Raw genomic sequence first — 26,985 nt, 5'->3', positions numbered from 1 at the left:
CTCAGGTTTGCTGCTTTTTGCTTGATGCAAACATTTTTTGCAAAAGAAACCAGAACTCAGTGGGTTAGAAATCATTATTCTTTAATAAGTTGGTAAAAATGATGGAAGAAAATGGCGAGAGAATCACTTTATGGTGATGTTGATTATGCTGATGTCCTCGTACGGTTTGTCGGTCTTGGGGTTGACTTTAGCGTTGGAGATCCTCTGGACCACCTCCATGCCCTTGATGCACCTTCCAAACACCGTGTGCTTGTTATCGAGCCAAGGCTGCGGGGCGGGGGGGAGTATAAAAACACAATACAGTCAGCTGAGAGGCCTCAGTTTGCTCAGATTACAATCTTGTCTGTTACAGAAGCTAAAGAGAAGTTAGGCTAATTCCTTTTTTATTCTTAGTGCTGCATAGAAAACACTTTCTTCTAGCATCAAACTGAAAACTAGAGTTTTTTTTACAAACCTCTGAGGAGCAAATTGTTCTTTCAATCTAAAACTAAATTCACTTCTTTTGCAGAAACTGTAAATAGAGCCTTTAAGGTAAACTTTTCATCAAACCCAAAAATAGAATATCTCCAGATTGGTGCAGAATAAAATAAAAGTTTAACTTTAACAAAAAGAAATGAATACTATAGTATATAAATAGTTTTATACGTTTTGACGAGTCCAAAATATATATAAGCATTAGCTTCTAGTTATGATAACAACATGAAGGGATTCCACGGCAACAGGAAGAATAGGTTGAGACTAGGGTTGTCAAAAGTATCGATACTGAAACGTTGTATCCGGATACAATACTCGTTTTTAAAAGTATCGATACAGTGCCACCACCAGTCGCACCTAAGCAGTCATTCATCTAAAGTGCAGAATAGAGGACAATGCACTTTCTGAACACTGTATGATTGAATAATTCTACGCACTTTTTAGTTTCAGACTATTTTCTGTAACAGGTGCAGCTGATGAGAATTATTTGTGTTTCTTAACCGGTTTGGCTAGTGTCATTGCTATGTGTGCAAAGCATAGCCAAGTAAGGAAAACTTAATTTGATAAAAAACTAAACTTTTTATCAAGCTTGCTTAATATTGTGCACAGCATATAACCTCAAAATATTGTTCCTATTGTTTATTGTATTTATTTATTGTATTTTATTTATTAATGAAAATATTTCTGTAGAATTTTGGAGTCTTTGTTTTTATCCTTGTGGCATCGAAAATGGTATCGAGTATCGAATATTTTCCTCAGTATCGGTATCGAGTTGAAAAGTTTAGTATCGTGACAACCCTAGTTGAGGCTGAGCTGTTGGCAGGTGGTTGTAGATTTTTAATTGTGCTCAGAAATGGCTTCAGGGATATTTCTCAGACTCCAGTGTAGCTAAACCTCAAGTTACAGCTCTTAACTTTTCCTTGCTGATTTTTCTTTCACCTTTCAGAGTCAACAGTATAAAAGATCATCAGGGGTAGGAAAGGAGCTCAGGACTGCTGCGCTGAATCTGGACAACCTTCAACCTTACAGATGTCATTACACACTGGTCAAACTGGGATTACAGCTTCCCAAAGAAGAACTACAAATGACGAGTTACACTGAGGAAAATAACATCTGTCACACGCAGAAAAAAATCATGTATTTTGGTTAAACTCGGTGAGGTGAGCTGCGCCTATATGGTCCTATACGTTATTGTTCCTAGCTCTGGCTATGCTAAATGAATGGGTGCTAGGAAGCTTCCTGCTTCCTCCTCCTAACTCCTTACTGACACCATTATAGAGGGATTATCAGGCAACGTCACTCTACGTCACTTCCGGCACCAATGCGCATGTCGCCTGCAGAAAGAGCCGCTAACATGTCTTGTTGTGCTGTCGGTTGCACGAACCGTTTTGATAAAAACAATAAAACGCGCAAGTTTTACCGAATCCCATCAACTCGCACCCCTTTCAAGGCAAACAAGAGACGTCTTTGGTTGCAAGCCATCAGAAGAAGCGATTGGAACGAGCAGATGATTAAAAATGCATCAATCTGCAGCGATCACTTTATATCAGGTAAGTCTTATCTATAAAAAAGCTAAACGGCATCGCTGGTTTTACAAACAATGGTTTTACATACAATTATTAAGTATTACATATATAAACGGGATTAATGAATCGTACAAAACACATTGGAGCATAACTAGCATACAAGCTAATGTACCTTGATTCAGTCTTATCAAGTTGCAACTCATCGGGTCAGCCATAAGTTTTATCATTAACATCATCACGTTGTCTGGTCTAAACTTCTCTGTGTGTGCTGTCTTTTCAATTGATTGACTAGTGTCTTAAATAAAGGTTGATGATGATTGCGTCAATACATTATTTGTACAGGAGAGGCATCAGACGACATCGACAGCCCAGACTTTGTCCCGTCTATCTTTCCATACTCAATCCAGCCCGGCAAAGACGGTGTTGCAAAACTGGAGCGGTAAGTATCACATCTGTGTGCTTGATTGTTGTCTGATTACAAGCATGACTCCACATAGTATGACTGGAAGTGCAAAGAAAAAATATTGATATATTGTAGCTATATAGGTTACCCCGGTTAAAGGTCAGAGCATGTAGTTTTTATTAGACATCTGATATGGAGAGTTGGGATGACTGAGCATGTGATTTTTATGGACTTGAATTCAGGAGATAACACCTGTGGAACTGTTTTTTTGGGGTTTTTTTTTTTTTTTTTTGCACTAAATCATTGTTCTCCCCTGTGTGTTTCAGATATAAAAGAAAAAGAAGAAGGGATGCAACCCCCAGCAGGTGTCCAGAAGATGGACATCAGTGTACACCCTCTTCCATCTGTCCAACTGAGTGTGGAATAGAGGCTGGTGCTAATCTATATAATGGTATGAAACCTTATTACTAACCTGACCAAGACGGCCTGCAAACTCATTTGGATTTTTATAAAGGGACGTAGATCTGTGTGTTCCTAAATGTTAACATATTAATTATTTTTTAAATTTTTAAATTTTATTTCAGTTTAACATGGGAACAAAGTCAGAATTCTGACTTTAATCACAGAATTCTGACTTTATTCACAGAATTCTGACTTTAATCACAGAATTCTGACTTTATTCACAGAATTCTGACTTTAATCACAGAATTCTGACTTTATTCACAGAATTCTGACTTTATTCTCAGAATTCTGACTTTTTTCCCATACTATACGGAAATAAAAAAAAAACAAAACAGTTAACTTTTTTTTTTCCAGTGGCCCTTATCCTCTTCCGTACTAGTGGGATTAATCAGTTAGTAATGTTTATATTTGTTGCGAACAGGTATTTGCCCTGATCACCCAGAATGTAACCATTTGTTTTTTGTAAAGATAAGAATGTAAAATTTGTATTTATTTTTCAGAAGGTATGGTCCCAAAGACTGTCCATGATGACCTCCAGCTGAAGTACAGCCAACTTCATACAGAGTGTGATAACCTGCGTGAGGACATCAACAAACTGAAAACAGAGAATGAACAATTAAAAGAAATGCTCGGGACTGCACAGTTCTCTTTTGCGTCACTGCAGTGTAAAGCAGCACAGGTGCTGTTTTTCACAGGTCTAACCAGTGCCCTCTTTAATTGGGTCCTGCAGACGGTTAAGGACAGTGTTGAGGTCATCCGTGGCTCTCTGACCCTAGAGGATCATCTTTTGGCTGTACTCATGAAACTCAGATTAGGACTCACCAACAAGGATATTGCATTCCGATTTAATGTTAACGAATGTGACATCTCTAAAATCTTAAGAAGTTGGCTGCCTATTATGTCTCAGATTTTGAAACCTTTGATCAAGTGGCCAAGTAAGCATGCTATATTAAAGAATATGCCAAAATGTTTCAAACCTAAATACCAGCGTCTCAGGTGCATTATTGACTGCACAGAAATTTTTATTAATAGACCAACAAATTTAACAGCCAGAGCCCAAACATATTCAAATTATAAGAGCCATAACACGGTTAAGTATTTGGTTGGCATGTCACCTGCAGGAGCAATTACATTTCTGTCTGCAGGTTGGGGTGGGCGTGTTTCTGACAAACAACTTACAGCCGAGTCTGGATTTTATGACCTTCTACAAGTAAATGATGGGATACTAGCAGATCGTGGTTTTACCATTAGAGATGAGCTTGCCTTGCGTGGTGCTACCCTGAGGATCCCTCACTTTACCAAAGGTAAAAAGCAGTTGTCCGCTCAAGAGGTGGAAACATTGAGGCGTTTGTCCAATGTTAGAATACACATTGAAAGAATAATAGGGAGATGGAAAACTTTCCGAATTCTTACTACTGTTATTCCTTTATCACAGGTGGACCTGTTAGATGACATTGTAATTGTTTGTGCAGCATTGACAAACATTTGCAAATGCATAGTCCCTAGAAAATAAATTAAAAGCCCTTAATTGAATTGTGCCAAAATTAAGGCCTTAATGTTGTTAACATCTATGAATTGAGGTTTAAATGTCATTGAATATTTTTTTTTTTTTTTAAATGACTGCCTAAGTATTTTCACTGCATAAGCTCATTGAACATTCAAAAGCTGTGGTTTAAAACATTTTGCAGCAGTTTTGGTTCAAAATGTGTGTTGTATCCAGTTTGCTTTTGAATATTGAGATTTTTCCTCATTCCTCTGTTGTATGATATATTTGAAAATCTTAAATGAAATATGCAGATATTTTGCTTTGTGTTTTGCCATTGAAAATAAAACAATTCAATCAGCTGATACCTGTGTAAACACGGTGTAAATATTAATAAAGTATTCAAGAGTCAAGGAAACATTGAAATATATTTATTCTTGTGCATGTAACCAATAATAAAAATAACAATATTAAACATTCTTGTCATAAGATGCACACTGAGAACCTTAGTGCATACTTTGAATGGTAAGCACAGGTACAGTTACAACTCTATGTTTCAGAGTGCATTTTTTCTAGTTTTTCTGTTTTTTGCACTGATCACAATACCATTCTTTAGCCTTTCTTTTTACTTTTGCACATTCGTAGTGGAAATGCCTATTGCACTTTGCACAAGTGGGAATGAATGTCCAGCCACTGAATTTTGGGCCATTTTTTCTCGTCATTTATCTACTCACCGGCATGTAACGCGTATGGGTCATTAAGACGTATTGCATTAACTAGTGTTAATTTAGCAGCATAACTTATTTTATCACTAGGTGATAAACTGTTGTAGTACGCTGACAACATCGCTAGCTAGCAGATCGCAACTGCTGAATAACCGCGTATAATCAAAACATTCAACCAGACGCTTTAAAGTACCAGGCACTTTTTGCAGTCAAGATGCGCGCGCATCCGCCGTGTTGATAAACAAATAATCCCTCTATTAACACTTCTGCTGTGACCTCTGTGTGTTCAGAGAATTTAGTTATTCAGATCGAACTCTGGTTTCATTCTGCCTCAGTGCTGCCCTCTATGGTTTGAAGCTCAGCTACTGCAGATGAAATTTTCTATGAGTTAAAGCTTTGCCTTGGCCCCAAACTTCATTTCTAATTATTAGTGCATGTGTTTTTTGTTTTTTTTTTAAGTTACATCTACACCTTTTTTAAGGGAAAAGGTGAGGTTTAGTTTTCTTAACATCTTTTGTAGTTTTACTAGTTTTAGTGTCATATATATATATATATATATATATATATATATATATATATATATATATATATATATATATATATATATATATATATGGTAAAAACATGCAAAGTATTTCTGCACTTGACACATGAGGTTGTGTAATAAATAAATTTATTTATTTAGTTGCTAAATCTAAATAAATAGGGTAAAAAAATACAAAGGAAGGATAAACCAGACAAAATATTATAACATGCTCATAAATAAATACTTAAAGAAATAAGTAATAAAGTTGAAGAATATAACTGGTAATAAATAAATAAGGTAAATATTACAAAGGCAAAGAAGCTAATTAAAAGATATATATTTATGTCTCACTGTATAATTTATTTTTTCTCTACATTCGTTTACTGCATTGGGGAGCAGTTAATTGTATGCTTATTTATTTATTTCTGTATTTTTAATTATGGCACGATTGGTCCTCCAGAATGGATGAGATGTGTATGTGTATATATATATATACACTATATTGCCAAAAGTATTTGCTCACCCATCCAAATTATTGGAATCAGGTGTTCCAATCACTTCCATGGCCACAGGTGTATAAATTCAAGCACCTAGGCATGCAGACTGTTTTTACAAACATTTGTGAAAGAATGGGTCGCTCTCAGGAGCTCAGTGAATTCCAGCGTGGAACTGTGATAGGATGCCACCTGTGCAACAAATCCAGTCGTGAAATTTCCTCGCTCCTAAATATTCCACAGTCAACTGTCAGCTGTATTATAAGAAAATGGAAGTGTTTGGGAACGACAGCAACTCAGCCACGAAGTGGTAGGCCACGTAAACTGACGGAGCGGGGTCAGCGGATGCTGACGCGCATAGTGCGAAGAGGTCGCCAACTTTCTGCAGAGTCAATCACTACAGACCTCCAAACTTCATGTGGCCTTCAGATTAGCTCAAGAACAGTGCGCAGAGAGCTTCATGGAATGGGTTTCCATGGGCGAGCAGCTGCATCCAAGCCATACATCACCAAGTGCAATGCAAAGCGTCGGATGCGGTGGTGTAAAGCACGCCGCCACTGGACTCTAGAGCAGTGGAGACGCGTTCTCTGGAGTGACGAATCGCGCTTCTCCATCTGGCAATCTGATGGACGGGTCTGGGTTTGGCGGTTGCCAGGAGAACGGTACTTGTCTGACTGCATTGTGCCAAGTGTAAAGTTTGGTGGAGGGGGGATTATGGTGTGGGGTTGTTTTTCAGGAGCTGGGCTTGGCCCCTTAGTTCCAGTGAAAGGAACTCTGAATGCTTCAGCATACCAAGACATTTTGGACAATTCCATGCTCCCAACTTTTTGGGAACAGTTTGGAGCTGGCCCCTTCCTCTTCCAACATGACTGTGCACCAGTGCACAAAGCAAGGTCCATAAAGACATGGATGACAGAGTCTGGTGTGGATGAACTTGACTGGCCTGCACAGAGTCCTGACCTCAACCCGATAGAACACCTTTGGGATGAATTAGAGCGGAGACTGAGAGCCAGGCCTTCTCGTCCAACATCAGTGTGCGACCTCACAAATGCGCTTCTGGAAGAATGGTCAAAAATTCCCATAAACACACTCCTAAACCTTGTGGACAGCCTTCCCAGAAGAGTTGAAGCTGTTCTAGCTGCAAAGGGTGGACCGACGTCATATTGAACCCTATGGATTAGGAACGGGATGTCACTTAAGCTCATATGTGAGTCAAGGCAGGTGAGCAAATACTTTTGGCAATATAGTGTATATATAAATATATATATGAAAAAATCACTAACCAGGGAGCACCAATATGGCGGACGGTGACTTCACTTCAACCCCGTACTACCAACGGGGTAGAGATCAGTGTAGCAAACAGTACAATTAAGGATGTAACAAGAGCGAGAGTGCAAGTGTGCCACCTACTGGCCAGGAGGAGTAAACTTGTATCTAGCTCCTATAAGGGTTCTATCTTTATGTTCATCAATGGATTGAAGGGCCTTTTGCGTAAATAAATGGGGAGCACATCTAACAGTTAACCTCTAGCTAATATAATGACTTACTGTTGGTACAACGGTGATGAAAAACTGGGATCCGTTGGTGCCGGCACCAGCGTTGGCCATGCTGAGCGTATACGGGCGATCGTGCCTCAGGGTGGAGTGGAACTCATCTTCAAACTCGCCTCCCCAGATGCTCTCTCCTCCCATGCCCGTGCCGGTGGGGTCTCCGGTCTGGATCATGAAGCTCTGTATGGAAATGGAGGCTCAGACTGAGACACAGCGTCACAACTGTTGACCCTCCAACTGAGGTGATAAAAATATCCCACCTTGATAACTCTATGGAAAATGTGATTGTTGTAATATCCGTTCCTGCTGTGAACGCAGAAGTTCTCCACTGTTTTGGGACACCTGAACCAAACACAGATAAAGAGTTGTTTGCTTTTTTATTACAACTGTTAAAAGGAGATCTGTTCAGGTTTTCAACCTACTCCACAGGGAACAGCTTGAGATGGATGTCTCCCATGGTGGTGTGGATGATGGCGCTGTCCGACACCCTCTTGGGCCCCTCGGCCTGAGTGGCGGCCATAACTTCCTCCTTGGAGGGCTTCTCGTTAAAGATGTCTCTGTCCGAGTCGGCGCTCTTTGTGTCTTCCGGTTCTCTTTTTGTAAACTGACAGAAGAAAACGAACCGATGACGACAGAAAGGAAATGTTAGAAGCTGCACCTTAAAGCGAGCGTCCCGCCGTCTCACCATGTAGAAGCGGTTCTTCTTAAAGGCGGTGCAGAAGATGGTGGGGTCGGGCTCTCTGCTCTGTAGGGCGGGGTTGTCGGAGGCTTTCATCTCTATCGTGGGGGCCACCTCCATGGCCTTTGCGACGCCCTGGAACAGACACAGCTGGACCACGCGGATGTTCTCCTGCTTCCCGAGGATTCGCACACATCTGGTAGAGAACAGACAAGTCTGTGAGGTCTGGTCCCGATTTTAGGATGCAAATGTGGACAAAATTGTTTTTTGCCCTAATTTGCCCACAATGCTCGCAGGATAACTTGAATCTGACAAAAAGTAATAATACAAATTCTAAAAACCCATCAAACGGGCCTGGACAAAAAAATGGCAACCCTAGAAAACAATGTGACCAAAGGGACAAATCAAGGTGTGATGTTATGTTATTTTTTAAATTTTGACTAATTTCATTGATTTCTGTGGCCATTGTTTATTTTTCTTAACTTTGTTCATGTGTGTAAAAACTAGGGCTGAAACAATCAGATAAATCGATTTAAATAGAGATTCTAAAACATGCGACCCACTTAGAACAGTAATTACATAAAAATTGTAAAAAATATATATAACATTTTGCACTTAAGATAAAAAAATGTTAAAATATTTAATCTGTCTATATGCTCTATCCAGAACTCCTCAAGAAGAAAAGTTTTAGTTTCACTTGGTTTCATTCTGTAAAAATCTTCTTTAAGGAAACTTCAGCTGTTAATTGATTGATCTAAAACATAATCGACAGATTAATTGATTTGCAAAATAATCGTTAGTTGCAGCTTTAATAAAAACATGATTTTTAGCACCATGGTGAAAAGATGCTACAGCTGCTAAAACTTCTGATTTTATTTAAAACTCTTCTTCTAATTCAACGGCCGTCACTAAAAAGTAGAGATAACGTCCATAAACCACAAAGAACCAAATCCACTGGAGGACGTGTGAACGGGAAGCCAGAGGCAAGACGGAAAATGTACTTTATAACGATTTAAAGTCGTTAACGGGGAGAAGAAAATAAAACTGCCACCTCAGAACTTTTCATTGGAAATATTTAGTTGGAACCAACTGCTCAACCTGCACACTTTGATTTGGATCAAAGAATAAACACATGAATGGATAAAAAAAAAAAAGATGGATGATCCAACTATTAGAAAACATGACAGAATAAAAAACAGCATTTTTTTCGATTTGTTTTCCTTTTTTCTTACATATTTATACTAATGTAGATTTTCTTATTATCAAACTTAAACATTTTCTTGGTTGATATAAATCCAGAAAAATCATAACAACCTGATTTTATCATTTAGATGCTAATAATATAGCCACTCATTAAAACCAACGCTTTGTTGACAGTAAAACAGAATCAGATTCAGAGACGGGAGAAGTTCTGGTTCCTCTGCTGTGTTTTTAGGACAGGATGTGATGTCGCCTTCGGGACGGACACATGAAGAACCCACCTGTTGGTTTCCACGTTAATGACCTTAATGCCCAGCATGGTCCCGTACAGGACGAAGTGACCCGTCTCGTCAAAGATGATGTTGGTCAGCCGGACGCCGTCCACCTTCTCCAGTTCCCGCTCCACGGCCATCCGCCTGCCGAACTCCATGTCGGGCAGCTGCTGCCTCATCTGCTGCAGCTCTGTGAACATCTAACGGACGGAGAGCAAGCGGGTCAAACGGGGCGCGGCGAAGACGAGGCAGAACCGGACGGATAAATAAGAAAAACTCACCGTCAGAGACTCGTCAAACACTCTCATCAGCTTCCCCGTCAGGAAGCGGAAGATCCTCACTTTCCTGTCAGACGCTATGGTCGCCATCTTCTTCCCATCGGGGGAGAAGGCCAGGCTGATGGGGTAGGTTTTATGCTTCGCAAATTCATACAAGTCTGTGTCCGTTTTGTACTCCCAGTCCACATGTTTGGGGAACTTGAATTCGTTCGGGAGGCCCGTCCAGTATTCCAACATTCCCGCTTTGTCCGCCGACACGATGACTCGGAATCTTGCATTGAGGCGGATTTGGGTGAGGGGAGAGGAGTGGAGCTTGTCAAAGAGGTGAAGGGGCTGGTTGCTTCCTCTTCCATTGTACACAAATATCTTTCCTGTGGGTTTTTCGGAGCAGGCCACGGTGCAGATGGCATCCCCGGGATTGTAGATCCACTCACACTGGCCTGGATGAAACCTACAGACACAAGGAGGCGCTATTATACAGCTTTTCTGAAGCAATCACACCCCTTGATCCTTGTTACAAACAAAAACATGTATGTGCTTTCATTGGACTTTTAAAACACATTTTTATAAACAAGATAAAATCTTAAACATGAATTTAAAAGCCCGGTCGCTTTAATCCAAAAAAAAACTGATTACAAGTCACCTAATGAGTCACTTCCTGTCATTAAATCTCCTCTGTGAAGACCTGGGAGGTTTGTTAGAAGACAAACAGCATCACAAATGTTAAATCACTTCACCTAAACCAACAGGGCGAAAGAGGAGAGCCTTAAAGCCGCCACATGGTTTCTCTGAAGGAGCTCATCCAATGTGCTGGTATTAAATTGCAGCATATTTCAAGAAGTAATTTTTCAGCAATAATATTGACTTTAGAGTAAAAAATACCAGGAAGAAGTTTCCTTATCTTCAGTGAGAAGCAGCCAATTAGACATCAGGGTTTCTAGTCCCGCCTCTTTCACTTTGATGGATGTCTGACAGATTGAATTCATTCAGGAAACATGAAATCATTTATTAAACCATGAAGGGCCCAAAATGTTAATTGGCTTAAATGGGATTAATCAATTATTGAAATAATCAACTAATTTAGTGATCGATGAATTGTTAATTGGAGTATAGAGACCGTAAAACATGCCTTTAACTGACAAACAGAGTACCGTGTTTTCACGACTATAAGGCGCACTTAAACGTCTTTTTTTTCCCTCAAAATGTGCGGTGCGCCCTATGTGTGTTGTAACTGCGACTTTTGAGACCACCTCATTGAGGAGATGATGAAAGAGTGGCTGAATGTAAGGAGACCAGGTGTTTTTTTTTTCCACCCCTCACCATCGCTGTTAATATGTAACTCCATGCGTGCCCATCTCACAGCTGATGTGAAAAACATGGGGAAACAAATTAACGCTGTGCTCGCTGTTCAACCGCTCAACATCGGTGTGAACCGGACCCAGCAGGTGCAGCAGAAGCAGCGAGTTTACATGCAAAGTCAATGGTTGACGCGCGTATAGGCGCAGCAAAGGTCCTGCAGCGCGTTTTGAGCCGCAGGTGCAGCACGTCGGGATCGTTTAAGTATCTGACGCACCACCAACGCGCTGCTGCTGCTCGAGATGGAAAAATTTAAGTTTTGCTGCTGGACGCGCCGCATCAACCAATCAGAGAAGCTGATCTGGGAGCTGACAGCGAGACAGACAGCGCTCTGATGACATATTATATTAAATGAAAAAGGCTGGATGGATGAGGAGATGATGAAAGCTTGGCTGAGGCAGGTGTATGTGAGGAGACCAGGTGGTTTTTTCCACGCATCACCATCGCTGCGTGCCCATCTCACAGCCGATGTGAAAAAAGGTGAATCAAATGAACGCTGTGCTCGCCGTTATCCCGGGGGTTCAAAGTAAGGCTGCGAGCGGCGTGGGAGCGATGGATGACAGACTGAGATCACAGTTTCAGGATAAGTGGAAGGCAGCGCCGGGCAAGTTACGCCACCGTTTGCGGATGGATTGTAGATGCTTGGACTAACGTGTCTGCTGGCTCTGTTGTTCAAGCTTTCGCAAAAGCCGGCATTATTTCTGAGGAGCCGCGCTGCACGGAAAGTGACTCTGACAGCGAAGAAGGGGAAACTGGCATGTCTGATTTAGCGCAGCTGTTTAATTCAGAAACAGAGGATGATGACTTTGATGGGTTTGATTAATACTTTGTAATAAATACATGAATAAAGCACAATCACACTCAGTTTTGCTCCCGCTCTATTTTTCTACCTGAAAACTTAATTCAACAGCAGGGCGGGTCTGGGCGGGTCTCCTCCTCTTCACCGCTGTGGCTGGCAGGTGTTTTTTCATCTAAATAATCTAAATCTTGCAGCTATATTTGCTGTGATCAGGGGGAATAAAGTAGTTTTAATATGTTTTTAAGTGAGAAAGTCCACCTGAAAACTTCATAATTGCAGTCAGTTCATCCAGATTATCTATTTCTGTCGGAGGCGCTCAGACCCCCACATACCAGCGGTGCACCGACAGTAGAAATCCTTTCGTTCACCGCGGCTGCTGGCAGGTGTTTTTCATCTAAATAATCAAAACTGCAGGCACCAGGATACCGGTAATAAAAGCGAACATATTCTGTCGGCAGGTTTCAGGATTTTAAGTTAATTTAGGAGTGATCACAGCGCTGTGTCATCTGCGATGTGTCTGTCTCACGGCCAGCCGCCAGGTTTGATTAATACTTTGTAATAAATACATGAATAAAGCACAGTCATACTCAGTTTTGCCCCCGCTGTATATTTAAATACGCAGTAGAGGTATTTAAAGGTAGTAGAGGACTTGTACCTGTATATAAAAAACGCGCCCTATAGTCCGGTGCGCCTTATGTGTGTGTTAAATACAGAAATGGGACACATAACTGAGAGTGCGCCTTTTAGTCCGGTGCGCCTTATGGTCGTGAAAATACGGTAGTAATCATATTAAAGTTGTAAAAAAGTAAAATACAATTTAAACATAATGCAATTAAGATAAAATAGACTTTTTAATCTATCAATATTCTCTATCCAGATCTCCTAAAGTGGAAAAGTTTCACCTGGTTTGATTTCGTAAAAAATCTCCTTTAAGGAACCTTTGGATATCCGATTATTAATCAATTAATCGAAAAAATTATCTATAGATTAATCAATTTGCAAAATAATCGTATTTCACATTTTAAAACATTTATTTCATAGGTTATTTAGTTACAGCATTACGCCACTCATCATCGGGGATATTCATATAACCCCAATTTGTTTTATGAAAGCCACTAAGCCAAAAAATTGTGTCCTGTAGAGAAAAGTCACCCTTAGTCCAGGTATTGCTTTCAAGTAGTGATGTCATGAGATGAGCCAAGGCTTGAGGCGTGTGTCGAGTAACGGAGGGGGCGTTTCCATGACGCGCGTGTCGAGGCGTGATTCATTTAGAGGAGGGGCCAAAATTGATGACGTCCGAGACCTCGCTACCGTGATAGTAGTAGTATTATTCAGTCAAGATTTGGGAGTTTGGAGGAGAGTTTCTGTCAGCTGGATAAAGCTTGGATAGATTCTAAGAATAGATTGGTTGTTTTTCTAACCAATCTAGTTGCTTAAAACTATTTTTGTTAGAATAAAAAATGTAATGATAAAAATCTTTGTTAACAGTTATCTACATAGGTGGCGTCAATTGTAAGACTCAGACTCTCACACTAGAGGTTGATGGTTTAAGACCCGTCTTTGCCTTTTGAAAGTGGCGATTAAACTTAATTATTTTGGCTGATGAGACTAATTTGCATTGTTTTGCCCGAGTAAAAATATAGATGGGTAAATTAGGTCTGTTTAGCCAAAAGATTAGTTGAACACAACTTCCAACCCGATTAAAACCAAAAAACGTGGAAAAACTATCATGTTTGAACAAAAATGCACCTTTCATTTTGCTCATCATTGCCCCATTTAAACAAACACTTTCCCTGCCTGCTTGAGTTTATTTCACTAAAATGGAAGAAAAACTGCACCTTAAATGATTGTTCTAAGAAATTTTTACACTTAAAACAAATGACAAAGGATTTTATTATACACACCAACCATTAACAATTTCAAAGAAAAAGAGGTGAAAAAAAGAAAAAAAAACTGCAAAAAATCACAGATTTCATTACAAACTGTAGTTCTGCTGTCCACCAGTAGGTGGTGCCATGTTCACATGGAGCCTTATGAACTGTGGGGTTCGTTGAAGCAATTTGGCCAAACGCTTCAATGCCTCACGAGGCTTCATCTCACTATCACTACTTTCAAGCCACCATTTTTAAGAATCCTTTTGACAAACTAATATATGCAGAAGGTGAAATATAAAGTTCTACGATAGAAGAATTCAATGTTTTCTAAACCAAACAATGACATACTATAGGAGGGGTAAATACAAACGCTTTGGACTACTTACTGTTGGTCTATCAGAAAAAATATATTCTAGTTTGTTTGTAACATGACATAATAAAAAAAAAGCTTCAGTCAGGGTTTTATACAGGTTATAATAAAGAAAACAGACCAATATCTGTGGTGTCCTGCAAACGGCACTCAGACTCACCCCAGCTTCAGCATGTTGATCATGTCAAAGTTGACCACATCAAAGACCTTCATGGCCTGATCGTCGCCCACAGAGCAGAAAAGAGCTCCCTCAGCGCTCACCGCGATGCTCTCTATTACAGCTGCACACCACAAAAAATGAAAATCAATAATTGTTCAAAAGAGTCAGTTGAAAACCAGGGAGAGGCTCTGCTGATCAGACTGAATCCACTTCATACCCAGATGACTTCGAAAGTGTTTCACAAACTCGATTCCCTCGTCCTCCTTCTTCTTCCAGAATTTCACGTGGCCGTCCTGGCTGGCGGTGATGATGAAGTCAGTCCTGGGATAAGTGAATAATAAAAAAAGAAAAAAGTCTTAAGATCCCAGTGGACTTTTCAGATAGACTAAAAATGTTTTCTAACCCTTTACCGAAAAAATAAGACACTTCTAAGATTTCAGACCATCAACAAATCCTGACTACCAGATATATTTTAAGAGAATGAAGTTATCCAAACCAGCCCAGTCCTATGTGATAAAGTAGTTCCCTTCTTTTCAATATATATAATTGTTTTGGTTAAACTCATATTCTGTTCCATTTTACCGGCAACAACAGACCCTAAGAATGTTAAGAACAGATGATAAACAGTCAGTCATTCACAGCTATTATCCACAAATGGAGAAAGGAGAACAGTGATGAAGCTTCCCAGGATTGGCTGGCCAACGCTGCTCAGATCATCATGTCAATTTTACTGTACACAGTGTTAATATCACAAAGGACTTTCTGGAATATGGTAATAGGAGCTTATTAGAATATTGACAGCTGTTTTGAAATCAAATTTGCATGCTCAATCTTTTTCAGCCGTTAAGATAGGAGTCAGCATTGAGCAGACGCCCACAGCTGAACCAGATCCAACTGATTATCCCCAAACACCTCAAAGAACAGACTTTTCCCCACTGCCATTAGACTGTTGAATGTTATGTAAAATGGGTTATAAAAAAACAAAAAAAAACCCCAAAACTTAATGTTAGAACTGTAACTACACAGTCATACTGTTTTTTTCATCACAATGTTTTCATCACTGCTGCTTACCTTATTAAGGCTGCACAAAAATGAAATAGTCTGGAGAGCCGTACTAAACGAAATTTATGTTTGTTTACACTTCTGCGTACATAATGACAAAATAAAATCCGTCTAAGTCTAAAAGTGGAGACAATGGGTGCTTAAAGAATGAGATCCCAGATACAGGCGAATGAACTGAGTTTTTTTTCGTAGTGTGTCTGGGATTTCCCTTAGAGATAGGATGAGGAGCTCAGTCATCTGGGGAGGACTCAGAGTAGAGCCGCTGCTCCTCCACATCGAGAGGAACCTGTTGAGGTGGCTCGGGCATCTGATTAGGATGCTTCCTGGACGTCTCCCTGGTGAGGTGTTCCAGGCACGTCCCACCAGGAGGAGGCCCAGAGGGAGACCCAGGACAAGCTGGAGGGACTATGTTTCTCGGCTGGCCTGGGAGCGCCTTGGGATTCCCCCTCGAGGAGCTGGCCAAGTGGCTGGGGGAGGGATGTCTGGGCCTCCCTAATGAAGCTGCTACCCCCTCAACCCTACCTCGGATAAGTGGAAGAAGATGTATGGATAGGTACTTATGCGAGTGACAGTGAAATTTCCTTCTAATAATGTTGTTTTTGCACAATTTTCTAATTATCATCTAATAGTAAAATTAGTCTAAGAGAATATGAACCCAGAACAAGATCTAATGCATGCAGCCAAACTGATTTCCTGTCTGAGTGATTCAGCAGGAAGACTGGATCAGATAAGATTCAACCTCTTTCTTAATGCTAATCCCAAAGCATATAATATTTAGTCTTGAATCATAACTGGAAAACAGCACAGCATGCATGACTGAGTACCAGATCTAAAACCACTGTTGGGCCAAAAAAAAAAAAAGAATTTCTTACACCAGGACTACTTTGGAGTTTAAAATCCAAAATGCAAAAACTCACTCAGAAATTATGTGAATTATTTCCAAACATTTAAATACAGCATCTTCATTCCATTTAATTTTAATTGTTGAAACAGAAATGTTCATGGTCATTACAATTTAAATTAATTTATTTTTGTTTGTCACTTACTTTGAGCAGACCAAGTGTGTGATGACGTCTCTGTGCATGTAGCTCCTCTCATACATGGCAGCTGAAGGCAAATTATCCAGGTAGACACGCTCAAATTCGAGCACTGATGGAAAAACAAACCCAACAACAAAAGAAAGGAGCAACAAACAGGATTAAAGGTTTGTTATTAGCAAACGGTAGCAGAAGTTGAACACGGCCGCCATAATGTTGCTAATTCTGTGCTGAAAACACCACCTTTTCTTTTCTTCGCCTTCGTGGCTTCGCTCGGCATGGGTCCCACCCAGTCCGCATCTTCTCCATCTCCATCCGTATTTAACTTCTGTTCCTGTTCATCTTCGGCTTTTCTCTTCAGCTCCGCGCTGTTCTCAGCGGCCGCCATAGCTGCAAGGCTTCCGTCTGGTCCGTCTTTGGTAGCGACACTTCCGTTTGTTATGTGTTTTTCGTCTGTTTAACTTAAAACCTTAGAAAAATATTATAATTAAACAACATTATTTCCCCAATATATACCGAAGTACTAGTTTAAATTATGATCAACTGTAAGCATTTTTCTGCTTCAACGTGAGGCTTCCAGAACTAAATAGAAACTGATGTTTCCGCGGACCAGTTATCATCAGCACTCAGGTTAAACCAATCCTCATCCATAGAGGGGTGTCCTTGAATGAGTTTAATTTCATATCTCTCTGTGTGTAGCGTTCTTTTGGTTGGATACACTTGTACTTAAATCAACATTATGTGTTTACATATATTTTCAAGTTTAGGGTCTTAAATGTACTGAATAAAAAATAATTATGAATATACTTCTTGGAAGCTACCCGGGTTCTTGCACATAAACACAGCGCTAGTCAACATGGCTGTAGAAAGGAAATCTTAATATTTCTCACTTTTACGAAAAGCATCCTTCAGTGTTAAGATTACTAGTTAATAGTTCTTCTGAGAGATAAAGTTTACTAAAGTGATTGTTGTACATTACAGAAAAAAAAATCGTAGCTCGTCAAAATGAGCAACATTTACATCCAGGAACCTCCAACAAATGGAAAGGTGGGCGCTTTTCTTTTTTATGTATGTTGGGATATCTTTGAAATAACTGTATTTAGTCATTAGAAGATAATGTGAATGCGTTTTTTCATATTTGAATGCCTTTTAGGTCCTATTGAAGACCACAGCCGGGGAGATTGATATCGAGCTGTGGTCCAAAGAGGCTCCTAAAGCATGCAGGAACTTTGTGCAGCTGTGCATGGAAGGTAAACAAGTCAATAAGTTTAGTTATATAGCGCCAATTCACAACACGTCTCATCTAAGGGCACTTTAAATTTCAACAAGATTATACAGTCAGATTGGTTAAAGTTTTCAATCTAAGGAAAACCAGTGGATTGCATCCACTCATTGACTGGAATGCAATCCCTCATACTAAGCATGCTTGTAGTGACAGTGGAGAGGAAAAACTCCCTTTTAACAGGAAGAAACCTCCAGCAGAACCAGGCTCAGTGTGAGCGGCCATCTGCTGAGATCGAATGGGGTTCAAAGAGACAGAAGCAGAGATACAACAAATTGCAGAAAACAAAAAGCTGAATTATTTTATTTCCAGAACACATGTCACGGGACAGGGTTCTTTTTTCCTGTTTTTTTTTTAAGTGAAATATAAGTCAATAAGAGAATATATATTTGAATATACGCTGTCATTTTAAATAAATGTTAAATATTTCGACCAAAAGTTGACATACCGTATATTTTCTTCCTCTGTGTTTTGGTTTTATTGCTCATTTTCAAACTATGTGTTTGTAGAGGGGAAAAAAACCTTTAAGTGTACAGTATACATTTATAAAAGATTTTAAAAAAATAGCAAATTGCCTTTTTTATAAAGTAGTTGTGTTGTTATTGTTTAGGGTTTAAAACGAGGAAGTACAACTACTGTATATATTGATACTATGTACATCATTTTTTACTAATCTAACATTATTTAGTTTTAGTATTTCATTGAAAAGCGAGGTTGCCTTGTTTTATAAAGCAGTTCTCTTTTCCTTAGGTTACTACGATGGGACCATTTTCCACAGAGTGGTTAGGGATTTCATTATTCAGGGAGGGGATCCTACAGGAACTGGAATGGGAGGAGAGTCCATCTATGGCCACCCGTTTAAGGTCAGGAGGCTTTTTTTTGTTTTGTTTTTAATTCCTGAAGTGTATTGAAATCTGCAAACCAAAACTTCTATGGAGTAAACAAACAATTCAGCTGACTCAATGTATGTTTGATCTTGAACATCTACAAAACCTTCCATAAAACTTTAGGATGAGTTCCACTCCAGGCTGCGCTTCATTCGGAGAGGTTTGGTCGCCATGGCGAACGCTGGGCAGCATGACAACGGGAGCCAGTTTTTCTTCACTTTGGGGCGTGCAGATGAGCTCAACAACAAGCATACGATATTTGGAAAGGTATTATATAAAGCATAGCCTTTTCTCCACACATCGATACAGGGACTCAGGATATTCTTAACATGTTAGCCCTCTGTTCTCTTGTTGAAGGTCACTGGAGACACCATTTACAATCTGCTCCGGTTAGCAGAAGTTGAATGCGATGCAAATGAAAGGCCTCTAAAGCCGCACAAGATAAGAACAGCTGAGGTATGTCTTTGAAACGTTGTGTCTTTTTATATATATATATATATTTATATATATATATATATATAATTTTGTGTTGAATCCAGCACTGATGTCGCTAATGTTTTCCAGGTTTTACATTCTCCTTTCGATGACATCGTACCTCGGGAAACCAAAAAATCCAAAAAGGAAAAGGATAAAGAGGAAGCTAAGAAATCTCAGTCCAAAGCTACAAAGTGAGTGTTTAAGACACCGTCTTCATCTTTTTTTCTTTTCAGGCTCATTGTAGCTGTGCAAAAAAACCCTTTTTTATAAATAAATCATAAACATACAAACATTAAATAAATAGACCTTCAAAATGTCTATTTGTATGTCTCAGTCTCGTTTTAACAAAAACATGGTGTAAAATTGTGAACTGCATGGAAGGCAGTCTGTTTGAATCCATTATTTTGGATCCATTCTTATATCATATTCTGTCCTGAACATTTTTGCAGTTAAGTTCAGGTATTTATGTGGTTTAAACTATGAAAACATTTTGGGTCATCTCTATCCGATCAGGACCTGAGTGAAGTTGGCCCCCCAACCCTCTTCAAAGCAGTACAAAAAATGTACATATTTTAAAATATGCATTTGATTATTATTATTATATTTTATATTATTTTATATTTAAAATTAATTTTAACATTTTATATTTTTGTATGGCAAACATTTTCATTTTTACTGCTGTCATTTTAATGATATTAATAATATTTTGTAGAGGTCATCAAAGGTCAGTTAACATCTGTTTTTGCTGCACAAACCAGCACAAACGTAGCACAAATGTTTGACACCAATTTTGTCTAATTTGAAGAAAGTGGGGGGGGGCTGGTTGACCTTTGATGACCTCTAGAAACATTTCTTTTTATCTTTAAAATGATAGTGGCACAAACGAAAACTTTTGCTGCACAAACGTAGCACAAAGGTTTGACACTAATTTTGTCTAATTTGAAGACGGTGGGGGTGGGGGGGGGGGGGGGGTGGGGGGGGGGGGGGCTGGTTGACCTTTACATTTTCCATTAATATCTTCAAAGCCAAAGCAGCACAAATGACAATTTTTGCCGCAAAAACAGCACAAACGGAGCCAAGTTAATCAACACCCATTTTGTCTGATTTGAAGAAGGTGGGGGGGCTGGATGACCTTTGATGACCTCTAGAAATATTTATTTGTATCTTTAAAATGATAGCGGCACAAACGAAAATTTTTGCTGCACAAACGTTTGACACTAATTTTGTTTGATCTGAAGAGGGTGGGGGGGCCAACCTCACTCAGGTCTGATCAGGTATTTTAAAGATGCAGGGATTTGAAAATCTGGGACCAAATCGACCTCTAATGATAATAATACCGCTGTAATGGCTGATAACGCTGGCATTGCTTATCTGCAACAGCTAAACACCCACAATCCTTTGCTGCATAAGTATCACCGTCAGATAACCAAACAAACCGATACAACTTTTTCATTTCTGATACATTTGCAGGAATCATTTATAATTTGATCACTTATTCTGTAGGGAAATGATTGAAAATGATTGATCAAGTCTTATAACTCAAACAGAGAATAGTTTTCCTCAGATATAAGAACAACTGACCCTTGTCTTATTAACCAATGAGTTACAGAAACTTAAAACAAAAGCAGAATGTTTTTTAGTAGCTTGCTGATATGAGACTCGAGATTAGGGCTGATGTATTCTGATATTAATTTATTCAATATTGGATCCTTTTCCTATTTTAATATCGAAATCGGACATCCCTAAAGCCCAACACAGCCGTCACCTTTCCCTCCTGAAACATAGGCAACTACTATATTGAAATAAACACTGGTTAATTATATCAGCCCTATTTTAGTGATTGGATCAACCTGTCTAAAGATGAGCAGCTTTGTCTGATAATGATGGTAATGCTGATATATCTTCCATCCCTGAGGATTTTCTCTTGGTGAAATTTCCCTTGCTGATTTTCTCTTCTTTTTTTTCTTTCCTTCTGACTTATCTATAGTGCCTTTGGGAAAAAAATGTCACCTTTATGCTCTTAAGTTTTGTTTAATGGTGATGATTCAGTGAACATTTTTTATATTTGTAGGAACTTCAATCTTTTATCGTTTGGAGAAGAAGCCGAGGAGGATGAGGAGATGGTGACCCAAGTTAGCCAGGTACTGATTAGCTCTGACTTTCTCTCCAGCTCCAACCGCCCATCAGTCACCCATTTTTAAACCTGGAATTGCATTTAGAGGAGAAGAAGAAAGTACCCGTTAAAGATTAGAGCTAGATTAATGTTCAGGGGAAGCTGTGCTTCACTTCCAGATATGAAACACGCAGAGTTTCTACTGAGCTTCTTTCTAAGGATTTAAGACTCAGATCAATAAACTTTCAATCTAACCATTAAATATAATTTCTTTGACCATAAATGATATATATATATATATATATATATATATATATATATATATATATATATATATTTATATATCTTATTACAATAAAATAAAGTTTTTTTTTCTAGATGCTCAAGGTTTTCTTTTTATTTTTCATTTTATTTTCTTTATAACTTACGCTCAAGAGCAAAATTGTATCCAGGGAATAAGCTTTGTGTTGATGTGTTCAATATATGCTTCTGACGCCTCTGCAACCATCAAATCAGTCTTGTCTCAAAAAAATTCTGACTACGTGTCGGACGATCGCAAACCCGCGCAGACTTTAAGCGGAAGTGCACAGATTCTCGATTTGGTGCCGGGTCGCAACATTTTTAAAAACCGAGGAACAACTACAGTGGACGACTACGACGAAAGGTTAATCGAGGAGGTACAATCCATCAAAGTTCTTGCATGTTCTCGAATAGGCTGCCCCTTGCGCTTTGATGGGAAACTGCTGTGCGTCCCTAGAAATTCCGGACCGACGGTGAAGAAGCATAGCAGCAAAACTGGTTTGCGACCAGACCCAAGAGACATTTGATGTGTGCAGTTGCAGAAGTCTAATCTGCCCTTTAAGCCACTGTCACACCCTGACGACTTAGACCAACATATGCCTGACGTATGAAAAACCTTGTAAAAATGCTGGCATATGTTGGATAAGTTATGGATCAGTTTTGTAGAAGTTGAAGCTGGCAAACATCGACATACGGCAAGTACGTCTATGTATGCCATACGTGGGCCTGGGCCATACGTTACAGGTAAGTTATCTGATTGTTTACATACGTTAAGTTTAAGTTACTCATAAGTCGTGGTGTCTGGCTTATCCAAAACCTATGAGTAACTTGTGCATAACTGATGCACAACTTATGAAGAACTTCTCTCCAACACATATCAACGTATCTGACGTGTTTCTAACTTACAGCTACTGTATAACGGCGTATTGGCAGCATTTTAGTATAAAAGGGGGTTCATAGGAGGAAACCATCAGTTCTCCTCCAGACTTCATCCCCATCATAGGGTGAGCGAGAAGCTGAGTGTGATGGATCCTCCCTGCATTTACGGCCATGACCACGACCAGCAAACTTCCAACAGACATTTTTTTTTTTTATTCTTTTTTTTTTGGGCGGGCGATAAACAGCAGCCATCAGATCAATCTTTTTATTCAGACCGGGCGCCTCTGTGCACATTAAATGATACACAAGCATCATTTTATAGGCATTATGCTGCCGTGCGTTATGCATAAGTTAGGCTGTCGTTGGGCATAAGTTCTGGACTCGTTATGAATACTCTATGTTTTCACCCAAAGCATAAAAAATCAAAAAGTTCGGCATATGCCAATTTTTTAGGAAATTCTTGGACGTCAGGCATACGCTGGCTAAATCGGCAAGGTGTGACAGGGCCCTAACACGTCTAAGCATTTGATATATAAAGAAAAAACTATTCTTTCCCTCTTTAACCCACAAATAACCACTCAGAGTCATTACATTATCCACAGGAGATCCTTCTTTCCTACAGTTATTGGCAAAAACTCAATGACAAAAAAAAACAACTTAAAATACAACATTTCATTTCCCTTCAGGATCAATAAGCTATTTTTGAATTGAAATAAATTAAAGGGGCATAGTCACGTTACATGACTTTTTTCCACTTCCATTTTTATGCCAGTAGCTCATTCTAGTAACATATTAAATCTGAAAGATTATGTAATCCTTTGTTATTTTAGTAAATAAAGCCCTTTGTCTATATTTTCAATAACAAGACTGAACCTGTGCACATGGAGTAAACAGGGCTCTTCCTAGCATGTTTCAGCAAAAACGCTGTTAACACTGTAAGTTTTCAAAATGAAACTGAGACTAAGCCAAAACACAGGCTATTAATGAGTGTAATGGCTGCAAAAAAATGTTTTTTAAAACACATTTACCCCCTTTGTTTGCACTTATAGCTGAGAAAATGCTGTGAAAACGTGAACCCTAAAACTTTCAGACTCTGTAAGGGCAGATAAACACATGTGGTACCAAACTGCCAGCAGACAGAGAATCAGATTTGAGGTTCAGGATTCCCCAACAGCTGGTTTGTTAATCTGAACAGACCCACAGTCAGACTGTTTATCTTTTTACCAAAGTAAAAGCAGCATTGCACATCCGTTTATGTCTGCTCATTGTGCCCTTAGCTGGAATTCCATTTAGGCTTAAAGCAAACCGTCTGAACACCATGAAGGCAAACGCCTCGTGTATACAACTATTTATCAGGATGAAATGCTTTTTGCTCTTTTTATATAGAGGCATATAATGTGACTGTGAAGTAAAGCTGACAATTTTCACTCGATGTCTGATTGATTTATGATTTATGGTTGTTAGATGGAAAACAGCCCTGCTGCACGTATATTAAAGGAAATCCTTTTATTTAAGTTTCTGCTTTGTCATTTCTAACTATATTTTAGTCAGTGGAAGAATGGCTCAACAGTTCATAAAATCAAAGGTGTTTGTTTTGTTATTGTTTCCTCAGTCATTAAAGGGAAAAAGCAAAAGCAGCCATGACCTTCTGAAGGACGATCCCAGGCTGAGCTCCGTTCCAGCTGTTGATAAGTACGCGATCTAAACAGTCAATAAGAGTTCAGATCTTTCTGAGTTTTAACTCCATCTTTCTCCTACTTTGAAAAGGGGAAAGAAGAAAGCGAGATCTGGGAACGCAGCCGATGTAAGTCGTCCAGGATGTCAAACATAGACGGACAATGTCTCCTTTTATTATTTTCCCTTACAGCTGTGGTCTGCTTTGATTCTTCTCAGTCAGGCAGCGAGGCAGAAGGTGATGTGGACCAGGAAGGACTCAGCGGCGAGGAATATGACTCGGACGAGCGAGAGAAGATGAGAGAACTCATCAGTAAGAAACTTAAGAAAGAGAAAGGAGGAGAGAAAGCAGACGAGCAAGGCGAGGAGGACAGAGAGAAGAAGACCAGCCGCAGGTACGGAGCAGCGCGTTTTCACTCTTATTGTTATTTATCTACTCTTTGATGAGGCTCCAAAACATTAAAGCAGGATAATGAAGCTGTTAGTTAGCTTGTAATGTAAGCTGATGGCCTGATGGTGGTGCTGTGGGACAATGTATGAAAATAATGATTGCCCTAAAATAGAATCCCTATACCTCTGTGACTGTAGACTGCTCTGATATTCTCCAAAATATTGTTTATGTATTGAACATTAATAATAGAAAAACACTGAAGAGGTTTTTTGTTATAGGACTTAAAAAAAAATCTGATTTGACTGTAAATTGGGATTTTTTTGCCCTACCTTGAAATTTCCCCGACCACATGAAGGGATTCCTAAAGGAATAATGTGACAGCTTCTGGGCGAGCCCCTCTGAAAACTATTCTGAACTTTGTGTCATTTTGTGGCAGGAAATCACTGCTAGAAAGCAGCTTGTTGTGCCTCCTGGTTACTCAGAGGTTTGTGGCGGGTTCTTTTTCCTCTCAGCAAACAATAAACAAAGGGATATGTGTTTTATAGGTTGAAATAAAGCTGCAATATGTAATTCAAATGAACTATAGACTGGTTGTAGACTAGGAAGGTTTTGTAAAGGAAATTAGGAAAAATTTCAAAATATTTTTCATGGGTGCAACGATTTATCGGCCGGCCTCGATTTTCTTAATTTTGGGTGATTGGTGACCGGCCAATACATGATGTGAAACCGATCTTTTCCGCCAATCAGATCAAACTCTGTAAACATCTGAAAAACCAGCCTCTGTCAATGCATTGCATTTAAGATTTTTTTATTGTTTCACGGTAATTAAAATAAGTAAAATAAGTTTGAAATATCATGGTTTTTTGTGATCTTATAACAACTGACAGTGTCAGTTATAAAAAATAAATCTGTATAGGTGAAAATCGGAATTGGCATGTATGGCTTTTGTAAAGATGGACAATCAGTGATCGGCCAGAAACCTGTAATCGGTGCACCTCTATCAGTTTCATCTTGATTTAACAAACAGGAACCAAAACAGCTGTTTTAGGAAGTTTGAAGGCTGCTAGAGATAAATGTCTCGGCCAAAATTTAGACATCTTAGAGATTTGCAGTATTTAGAAAATCAGCTGTTGAGGAATGGCTGCTGAATGCTGAAAACCAATCAGCATAAATGTACACAAATCAGCCTAGTAGAGCCTTTAGATCTAGCCTGGGTGCCATTCCGAACTTAGTCCCGCCCACAAGGTTTGAGGTCGGGAAGTTCGGTCTGGCTCTCCTCCATAGTAGCGCGAGTATTAAAGCCCACTGTCAGGCGATTCCAATCAAATTGTCAGGGCGGGCTTTATACGATGATGGACAGATGACCAACAGTAACGTAATCAACCACGTGACCAAAGCGCCCTTGGGCGACAACAACAATGGCTGCCGCTGGAGAGTTGAGGTGAGTAGATTCTACTATTAGGTCTGTTCTAGAAGATATCGACAGCAAATTAATTTTAAGAGGAACAGAGAAACGCGATCAAGGCTCATCTTCTTATTCTAGGCGTGCAACTGCACGCTTTGATTTTTGTTGACAACAACTATGCGTGGCTTAACATACGTCACGCACTCCGTTGCTCTTATTGGTTGTAGGTCTATCCAATTGAGTGCAGAGGCATTTTTTTTCCTGGTTTGTTCGAAACACGCCCCATAATCACAGCTCTATGGAGCAGTATCAGACTCATATTCTGACTAGAATTGAGTCGGACTACGTCAGGCTACTTTAGATCAGGGGTAACCAATTAAAAATCATCAACCAGTAAAGATTTTTAATTATAATCTGTTACTTTAAACAGAATTTACCAGTGAAATAAAATGAGGTGCTTCTCCATTGTGTTATAGATTGAATTTTTACATTCAAAAAATATATTTAATAATAGAAAATTTTGTGGTATTTTTTAATTTAGAGAACAAAATTCGCTCAGTTTGGTATATAGACAATTTCCTGATTTTATAAAACACCTAAACTGACTGTTTTTTATTTTCTTTCTTTTTTCTGTCTTAATGAAAGCAGTGGGCTTTATGCTGCCCTGCAAGGCTTAAACCTGGGTTTGAACTAACTGAATATAAATATGAATGTAAATATATGAATATAAACTAACAATATAAAGTAGATTTGAGCAGATATTTTTGGTTCCAAGCTTCAAATCAGAAGTTTAGGAACTATAGAACGACTGCGCTTTTCAGATTGAGAGGAGTTCAATTTGGCTTCT

The 26,985-nt window shown here is 39.2% G+C and overlaps 3 protein-coding genes across 4 annotated transcripts in view; 2 read left to right on the top strand and 1 right to left on the bottom strand.

The window, feature by feature from the left end:
• Nucleotides 1-60: 60 nt before the first annotated feature.
• On the bottom strand, nucleotides 61-17,203 carry ppwd1 (peptidylprolyl isomerase domain and WD repeat containing 1). The gene is made up of 11 exons (XM_038303498.1): nucleotides 16,974-17,203; nucleotides 16,740-16,842; nucleotides 14,849-14,952; nucleotides 14,632-14,752; nucleotides 10,076-10,523; nucleotides 9,804-9,994; nucleotides 8,329-8,518; nucleotides 8,066-8,247; nucleotides 7,904-7,985; nucleotides 7,641-7,823; nucleotides 61-267 (listed from the first exon to the last, which is right to left on the bottom strand). Exons 1-11 carry the CDS (start codon nucleotides 17,116-17,118, stop codon nucleotides 124-126), a joined length of 1,893 nt encoding a protein of 630 aa, XP_038159426.1. The 5' UTR covers nucleotides 17,119-17,203; the 3' UTR covers nucleotides 61-123.
• On the top strand, nucleotides 1,763-3,845 carry LOC119795472 (THAP domain-containing protein 1 A-like). Of its 2 annotated transcripts, none has more exons than XM_038303501.1 (3): nucleotides 1,763-2,024; nucleotides 2,343-2,439; nucleotides 3,369-3,845. In XM_038303501.1, the coding sequence occupies exons 1-3, from the start codon at nucleotides 1,796-1,798 to the stop codon at nucleotides 3,391-3,393; spliced, it is 351 nt and encodes a 116-aa protein (XP_038159429.1). In that variant the 5' UTR covers nucleotides 1,763-1,795; the 3' UTR covers nucleotides 3,394-3,845. The 2 variants fall into 2 exon arrangements, with proteins under 2 accessions (XP_038159429.1, XP_038159428.1); XM_038303500.1 differs by having other exon boundaries at nucleotides 3,366-3,845.
• A 476-nt stretch (nucleotides 17,204-17,679) lies between the features above and the next one.
• The window catches only part of cwc27 (CWC27 spliceosome associated cyclophilin), a 72,546-nt gene continuing 63,240 nt past the window's right edge, over nucleotides 17,680-26,985 (top strand). Inside the window, exons 1-10 of the mRNA XM_038303505.1 lie at nucleotides 17,680-17,777; nucleotides 17,884-17,980; nucleotides 18,763-18,875; nucleotides 19,023-19,166; nucleotides 19,257-19,355; nucleotides 19,464-19,567; nucleotides 21,448-21,517; nucleotides 24,281-24,360; nucleotides 24,436-24,472; nucleotides 24,562-24,737. Of these exons, the coding sequence (XP_038159433.1) occupies nucleotides 17,736-17,777; nucleotides 17,884-17,980; nucleotides 18,763-18,875; nucleotides 19,023-19,166; nucleotides 19,257-19,355; nucleotides 19,464-19,567; nucleotides 21,448-21,517; nucleotides 24,281-24,360; nucleotides 24,436-24,472; nucleotides 24,562-24,737 (962 nt within the window). The 5' untranslated portion in view covers nucleotides 17,680-17,735. The remainder of the gene's footprint in view (nucleotides 17,778-17,883; nucleotides 17,981-18,762; nucleotides 18,876-19,022; nucleotides 19,167-19,256; nucleotides 19,356-19,463; nucleotides 19,568-21,447; nucleotides 21,518-24,280; nucleotides 24,361-24,435; nucleotides 24,473-24,561; nucleotides 24,738-26,985) is intronic.

This window comes from Cyprinodon tularosa, unplaced genomic scaffold (genome assembly GCF_016077235.1).
Source record: "Cyprinodon tularosa strain WSP-4 unplaced genomic scaffold, ASM1607723v1 ctg511, whole genome shotgun sequence".
Taxonomy (NCBI): Eukaryota; Metazoa; Chordata; class Actinopteri; order Cyprinodontiformes; family Cyprinodontidae; genus Cyprinodon; species Cyprinodon tularosa.
Note: the sequence above shows the minus strand (reverse complement) of the source record. Positions and strands in the feature narration are given on the sequence as shown.

Coding starts and splice junctions, on each gene's coding strand:
- LOC119795472 (XM_038303500.1), top strand. CDS start 1,796: ATGCGCATGTCGCCTGCAGAAAGAGCCGCTAACATGTCTTGTTGTGCT. Junction 2,025..2,342: donor CAGCGATCACTTTATATCAG/GTAAGTCTTATC, acceptor TTATTTGTACAG/GAGAGGCATCAGACGACATC. Junction 2,440..3,365: donor GGTGTTGCAAAACTGGAGCG/GTAAGTATCACA, acceptor TTTATTTTTCAG/AAGGTATGGTCCCAAAGACT.
- ppwd1 (XM_038303498.1), bottom strand. CDS start 17,118: ATGGCGGCCGCTGAGAACAGCGCGGAGCTGAAGAGAAAAGCCGAAGAT. Junction 10,524..14,631: donor ATCAACATGCTGAAGCTGGG/GTGAGTCTGAGT, acceptor TTGTGTCTGTAG/GTTTCATCCAGGCCAGTGTG. Junction 268..7,640: donor TCATCACCGTTGTACCAACA/GTAAGTCATTAT, acceptor CCCGCCCCGCAG/CCTTGGCTCGATAACAAGCA.